The 7,772-nt window shown below is 42.5% G+C and overlaps 1 protein-coding gene across 1 annotated transcript; it reads right to left on the reverse strand.

Moving 5' to 3' along the window:
* Positions 1 to 1,661: 1,661 nt before the first annotated feature.
* On the reverse strand, positions 1,662 to 6,715 carry LOC111981416 (G-protein coupled receptor family C group 5 member D). The gene is made up of 4 exons (XM_024012664.3): positions 6,413 to 6,715; positions 3,689 to 4,975; positions 3,347 to 3,402; positions 1,662 to 2,434 (listed from the first exon to the last, which is right to left on the reverse strand). Exons 1-4 carry the CDS (start codon positions 6,435 to 6,437, stop codon positions 2,336 to 2,338), a joined length of 1,467 nt encoding a protein of 488 aa, XP_023868432.1. The 5' UTR covers positions 6,438 to 6,715; the 3' UTR covers positions 1,662 to 2,335.
* Positions 6,716 to 7,772: the final 1,057 nt, after the last annotated feature.

Genomic DNA, 7,772 nt, shown 5'->3' on the forward strand with positions numbered 1-7,772 from the left:
ACATGATGATTACCATGTTACTAGCTGTTTTATCAGGCCCGGAGGGATGCATACAGCTGCATTAGTTATTCTGTTGAGTATTTATGCCATGATATCATGAGAATAAGAATTTTGAACTTCTCTTAAAAAGTATTAAAAGTATCAGTATGCATGTTTCTGTGAGAAGGACGGGGTCAAAAGTCATTTCATTTGTTGCATGAATCAAAACAATTTCTATGGAAAGGAGGTTATGTGAAATATGAAGACAGGATAGAGAGGGGCTTCAACATAGTCCCCTTGAGTTTGTTTCTAGTTGGGGGGAATAATGATATGTAAAATACTGCTTGTTTTAAATGTATGCCTGGGTTATCTATGTTCTTCTGTGGTCATGGTATCATTTGAATTACCAGTTATATCTCTTATTTCAATTTTAATTTGGAATGTTGAACCCCTGCAGTTTTTATTTTGAAGTATGTTAAGTAAACCAATGATGTTGTCCCACCATGCACACAGCAGTTCAGCACAGACTGAACTCATGTTGTTTCCAATGCCTTGCATTGTAGCACAAGACTGCTCTATGGCACAGCAACTGACCATTCCTCCATAACCTTCCACTTGTTACCCAGCAGTGGAGACTCCCATGTGCCCTCTCACGGCTGCTGAGATCACCTTAGACCCAGCTGTGTGTCTGACTTACCCCTGCACTGTGCTGAAGTCAACCTAGTGGGAGTTGTTGGACAGGGATTTCATATGAGTTGGAATTGAATGTGACTTTTTTGTTTTCACATGTGCATTGCTAAGCTCATTGATCCAAGTGATATTGTTTTTATTTTCTTCAAGTGACTTGTGTATTTCTCTTCATTTCAGCCATCTTCATGTTTGCCTTCCATTTCCTGTCATTGTTATTGAATGTACATAATAAACGGTTTGGTTTTTATACTCTTCTTTTCTCAACTCCTTATTTGGGTAAAATGTTTGGTAGATTTTGTTGCCATTGATTATTTTTATGTAATCATAGGGTATGGTTTGGCCACAGGTCATACCTATTGTTCACTAGTAGTAGAGCTGGTGGCAACTATGCCAACTTGAACTCTAAAGTAGCCAATTTTCTCTAACCAATCTCTCATTGTGTCTAAAGTTAATGAATGTGAATGTCTGGGTTGAGCTTGGAGGAAATCTCATATCCCTGTTAATTGCTCTAATGCACAAGAGGCTAATTGCCAATTTGATGACATGCACGTCCAGATTATTGAAGTAGGACTAATTGAAATGATTACATTGAGGGTAGTTTGATCAGTGAAACAATAAAGCACATGGATCCACTGAATTATGGAGGTATTGACCCGACTGACTCGCCCACTATGAGATGACCCTGATGGCTATAGGCAGGCAGAGTAGAAAGTTATATTGCTCTCATGTCATTCCTAGAGCGCTACAGATCTATCATTCATATCAGTAAACTGCTATTTGCATGGGGAAATTACATGATGGAATGCATTTGTTTACATTTGGTGGCTCAATAATGGTATGAACATTGAGGTAAATTGAATCCCACCAACAATAATTCACATCTTGTACAGTGTCACCTAGTGGTTAAAACAGTACTACCACTCAGTCTAGCTTATGCTTCTTTTTGTGTGAGAATGAATCAGCCCTCTGCTGTTAGATATGACTAACAAATGTACCTTTTAACATTCCATTTTAATAACACTTTTTCAAACGGCACAATATGCATAGCATAACATTGATTTAAACATGTATTTATAAAGTGGGATGTAAAAAGAAATGGCATCCACCTTTACGTAAGATGTTAAGACATGATGACAAGGGTCTATTTTATCGCTGCCAGGTCCTGTCTCCTTCATACATGCCTGGCGCTGCCCCTGCCCATCCCTGCAGTTTCACGCATGCCTGGCACTGCCCCTGCCCATCCCTGCAGTTTGGCACCCTGATACAGACAGATTCACGCCTCCTCCTGCCTGAGACTATTAGACACTGTCTCTGGTGTTTTCAAGCAGCATGTTGCAAAAACACTCTTGTCACATTAGCTCAGATTCAGTAAGCTCATTCTATCTGGATCCTGAGTAAAGAAAAATGTAATTAATCAATTGAGCCTTAGTCACGTAATTATGGAAATCATGTTGCAATGCAGGTTCTATTCAAGACATATACATTTGTAGCTGAACTTACAAAACATTTCTGGGTCATGTGAGAGTGCATGTATAAATCAAATCAAATTGTATTAGTCACATTCACATATATAGCAGATGCTATTGCGGGTGTAACGTTTTTTTATATGTTAAGCTGTTAGGTTGTCTTTGTCTGTGGGTGTATGTACATGAGAAGCAAAGTGATCTTAATCAGACAGGCTGTGTCCATAGTATACATCATAGGGCTCGCTGATGTTGGTGGTCTGAGGACGAGGGATGGAGTAATCTTTGTCAGGATCTATTTCCTGAAACACAAACATAGTGAATCATTAAAACATTAGTGCAGTAAATAATGGCAATTAGTTGTTCAGCATTACATATACATTGCTTGTAATGGCAAGGGTCATATTATTTTGTAAGATGTTATTTATCTTTTATGAACAGTACAAGACATAAACATTCAAATGACAACATCATACAAACATCAACTACATCACACCGGCCCAGATCCACTAGCACACAACCCCCATTACTTTCCTCCACATGGCCTGAAACTGCACCATTTTCTTTCTCTCCGTAGCCCACGCTCTTTCTATATTGAAATAATAAATCATTTGATTTTTCCATTGTGTTAATAATGGCGAATTGATTGATTTTCACGTTTTTAGTATACGTTTTTTCAAGATGAGTGATGAGAAGAGAATTGTCCATGGAAAACAGAATGGACAACGCCGCACACTGCTGCTCATGCTCCCAGGTGATATTTATTTCAACACTTAAGTTTTCATCAGGCGTCCATGTAAAGTACCTGGATGTGCGTATGGTTTTCAGTTTTTGTTAGAGAATCATCCAAACCACCGGGTATCTCACTACACCCCCATGTGCCATGTCTTGAAATATGCAGAAAGACTGATTAAAAGTACATTTATATTGTAATACTTCTGACAGCCAACTTTCTAGCTCCGCCCACAACTTCTGGACTTAATAGCATTCCCAGAAGGCATCGATTATTGAGTCTGTTAGTTTTACACTTAAGACATGACTCTACACTTGTGCTGTAGAATTTGTGAATTTTGTCTCTTGTAAAATACAATTCTATACATTATCTTATACTGGATTAAGCATATATTTTTGTTAGTTATTCTTTATTACAACATGCTGATTCTCATTCCTATTAATCACCCAGTAAGCCCAGAGCCATTTTGAGGCCTACTCACTGTCATTGAGAATCCAGACTCATATGGTGATTGGAAAACGGGGTCTTGTTTTCTGCCTGGGGAAGAGAACGCGATACAATGACTCAATTATTTGCAGATTCCATACAGTGAGTCTTAAAGTGACAGATTGTGTAGTTAACCTCATATGTCATATTTTATCCATTGGAGCTAGTCCATATATAATGTAGCTTCCATGCTAACTTATGAGTACTGTACCACCAGTCAATTTTCTGTGTTTCTAATGTTATGTTGCTGATTAACTAAACGTAGACATGCAGTACAGTATATTTCCCTGCTTTACTCCTTTCCAGTGCTACTGTTTCTCACTTCTCCGTTCCTCACCGTCGTTCTCAAAGCTTCTGTTCTCCCTCCCTTCTTTCGGGCTCCCCAGCCCTGGCAGGTTGGCGTTGGGACTGGTCCATCCGCCAAATTCTAGGGGGCCCTCCTTGGAGCTGGCCTCCCACCTGCAGAGGAGAACCACTTGGGCTAGTCCATGGCCCAGCAGCAGGACCCAGCCGTTGGCCACTAGGGCTATACTCAGCACCGGGTCGTCCCACTGCGGCCGCCGGCCCATCTCCATGTTACCCCGGGTCAGCAGGGCGATCCACACCACCCAGATGGCAGCAGACACCAGCAGGGTGAGGCAGAGCAGTGTGGCCTGGACCTGGCTCTGTCGGTGGCTGCCCCCGCTGTAGCTGTAGGTGAGACAGGAGCGGCAGAGGCAGCATAGGGAGAGGACCAGGCCGGTGGCCAGCAGAACCAGGACGTAGATGAGCAACATGACAAACTCCCCCTGGGAGTACTGGCAGGGCTGGCCGTCCCGCAGCAGCACGATGATCAGCCACTCTGTAGCGATTACCACCTGGAGGGTGAAGAGGGCCAGGGCCACCCCAGCCTCCCCCCAGCCCCGGGCCACAGAGAAGCCCAGCAGGGCCAGGCAGCGAGCCAGCAGGCAGGAGAAAGCCAGGGAGAACAGCACCCCAAACAGGAAGAGGCGCGTGGGGCATGTCTGGGTGGTGAGGCGGATGACGAAGGCAAAGGTCAGGGCAAAGACCCCCGCCGTGCTGAGCAGGAACAGAGCCATGGAGGCTACGCTCCCCCCGATGCCCCTGCGCTGGCGGGACGACACACACATCCACAGGGTCCAGAACAGCAGCCCCRCCAKCAGYCCTGAACTGACCACAAAACCCAGTGAGGCCAGGCTCTCCACCACGATACCCCACGCCGCCTGACGGTCACACAGGTAGGAGTACACGGGGTCSAGATCCGCCCCACAYCCCAGKATTGCATCCTGGGAAGTRGAGTTTGAGGAAGAGTTGCGCTGGAGGAAGGAAKTGGTRCCTYGGTTGATAGTGGATTTTACAGTGGGATTGTTAGTGGTGGTATYKGGGATAGCATTAGAGCTAGTGGCAGCASTGGGAGGGATGRTTTGGTTGAGGGTGCTGGCATTCAGTGTGGTCTGACATGTGCTGGGAAGTGGGACATTGAGTAGTAGCATGAGAAAAATAGATTTGTGTATCTGGAATGAAAAGACCATCCTTTTGTTTTGTTTTGTCTGCATGTTGTTGTCCTTCCTCTCTGGTTTTCTGTTTTGATGGTATACTCCCTGCTCAGATGGGCCTTTGCTACCTGGAAAAAGTAGCATACATGAGAGCATGTATTTTTAACTCTGAATATCTTTATTTATAGAGCATAGCGGTATTTAGGACAATCAAATCAATTAAGGTGCTTTTGAATAAAGATGCGAGAGAGAGAGAGAGCAGCCAGAGGGAAGGGAGCAGCCAGACCACAGACATGCCAGGACAGGGAAATAACTTTGTGTACACGGTAAGAATAGAGGAATTAGGAGTGATTTCATTAGGAACAGGTTCTAGATACTCTACATCAGGGATGTACAACTTGGAGGGAGTCAGGGCCACAGAAGATCTGAACTCATCATGAGGGGTCGCAGTTGCTCGCGGGTCTGCGTACCCACATTGTTTTACAGATCATTTCCTGAAATTCTACACATTTTTCCATAGGGTGGAGAGAAATGTTTGCAGTTTTTAATATTATATCTGAGTGACTGACTAACATAATCATATCATAGCATTATACTGTTTTTTATACGGGACAGTTTAGATAGCTGGCCGCAAAACTAACTTAGGGATCTAAAAAATGTTAGCTGACATGGGCTAATTGAGTGACTATCAGTGCTTTACATGACAAGAGAATAACTGCTGATGCACAACCACATTTCCAAATTGCACCTTGTATATTCCACTATTTTAACTCGCAGCAGTAAGTTGAAACCCCAACTGATTTTATAATAAATAAATTGGGACGTCCTGTTGCCCATCCCTGCTCTCCCACAGAGGACAAATATAGACTACATTAACTCATAAAGTCGTGTGAAACCAGGAAAGAGGGCAATAGGGAGTGAGCGTGACAGTAAAATACAAATGAAATGGGGGGTTGACACACTGAGATTGGAAGTGAGAGGGAGTGAGATAAAGAAGCCAGAGATATACTCTCCTGATAGTTGATTGTCACTTCCTCTAGTTCATAACAGAGCCCTTGTTTCAGTGTCAGAGATTCAAATATGACATTGAATATGCTTATCCCTGGGTAAATATGGCCCTGGCCACTTTATTTAACCTTTAAGGATAACTCTGTTTTGCACAGAGGGCAGGAGATAAAACCTCTAAAAGTCACTAAAACATCTCTATCAAGTCTATCTTTATTGATTATTTCAGGAACATGTTTATGTGACTGGTAATTTGTTACATAACATAAACAAATATTGAATAAAACTGTGGTTTTGAATGTTTTTCCATTGATTGGGTTGTTGAATTGGTTGACAGTAACAACAGTCTAAACAATAATGATTAATTGTCATCCAACAACAGGAGACATGAAGGCATCGCTGCTTCAACTGCTTACTTTTAATCTTGTGAGCAACATTTTTACTTTAAAACAACAAACTCTTCCTGTGGCAAAACAGGTGGCAAAAAAATTGGTAGGATATACCTCCATTCAAGCTACAACTTTCGAACTAACAAAGACGAGTAACATTGGTTGATTTACCCTTTATCCGGAGGCTGCAGTGCATCCACCTCTGTGGTTGGTGGTTATTTCTCTCCTACTTGTAGTTCCACTTGAGATTTGCAATAAACTCTCAGCTGATGCAGATCAGTAGACAGTCATCTATGTATGAACGTGCCTCCTAACTCAAGGATGTTCCCATATCTTTTACAGGCAGTGAAAGAGGGAGGGAGGGAGGGAGGGAAAGCAGGAAGAGAGGAATGAGAGAGGAGGAAATTATTTTGGAAACGAAAGATCAGGTTTTTTTTCACCTCACCCACATTTACATCTAGTGGTGAAGCGATAGGAGAGAAGTTTGGACTGACCCACCCCTGACTTCCCCTCCTCTCACTGTCTTTTTCTTAGTCTGTCTCACAAAACAGCAAAGTATAGGTGGGGCTCGAATCCCTGGAGGCTATGGAACATGCACTGACACACACAACACCACCCACCACACCAACACACACACACACACACACAACACACACACACACACACTAATATATATATATATATATATATATATACAGTATCAAGGAAATGCTAAAGTTGAACATCTGCTATGAGAGTTGACACCATGATTGGAAATTATATCCATAGGCACAGATCTGAATGCCAGGTCATCATAAATAATCACACTGCTGGTTGCTATGTTACAGAGAGAGGTTAGAGGTTAGGGGGAGGGTTTCCACTAGTTACTACAACCACAAACTCAAAATGGGTTATTCATTCAAACAAAAATGTGCTTTTTGGTTTTAATTTAAGGTTAGGTTTAGACATAAGTGTGGTTATGATTAAGGTTAGGTTTAAAATCTCATTTTTGTAGAAATGGACATGGTTTATTACTTTGTGGCTGTAGTAACTAGTGATGACCAAGGAGGAGGAAGGAGGAGGCTGAATAACACAACTGACTCATCTAACTGTCCCTGAGACTAACAGTAACCACTTAGACATAAGCTCACAACATTGATACCCCTCAGGTGGTGTATGTCAGGGAGGGAGAATGCCTTCCAATGGGTCTCTGTATGAACAAGCCCGTGCTGAGCTCCTGGGTTCAAGTCTGTACAGGCAAGGACGTTCTGTAAGGTGTGTGTAAATGGAGCAGARGGGATAAACACTGAAGCTTTCATAGAGACAGACACAAAGGCCGGGATAGTTTGTCTGTTCACAGTATARGATTTCCATAAGCTTCAGGGACCTAGGMGAAGAATATACAGTATCAGCAGACTATCAAGAGTTACTAAATAAATATTAAAGCACAGACACAGACTGACCTATGACCACAGGGCATCAACCAAAACAATGTAGCAACACAAATGGCAAAGACGTTTTGAGAAAGATATTTGGGGGACTGTGAAATAAA

This window comes from Salvelinus sp. IW2-2015, linkage group LG20 (assembly GCF_002910315.2).
Source record: "Salvelinus sp. IW2-2015 linkage group LG20, ASM291031v2, whole genome shotgun sequence".
NCBI classification, from domain to species: Eukaryota; Metazoa; Chordata; class Actinopteri; order Salmoniformes; family Salmonidae; genus Salvelinus; species Salvelinus sp. IW2-2015.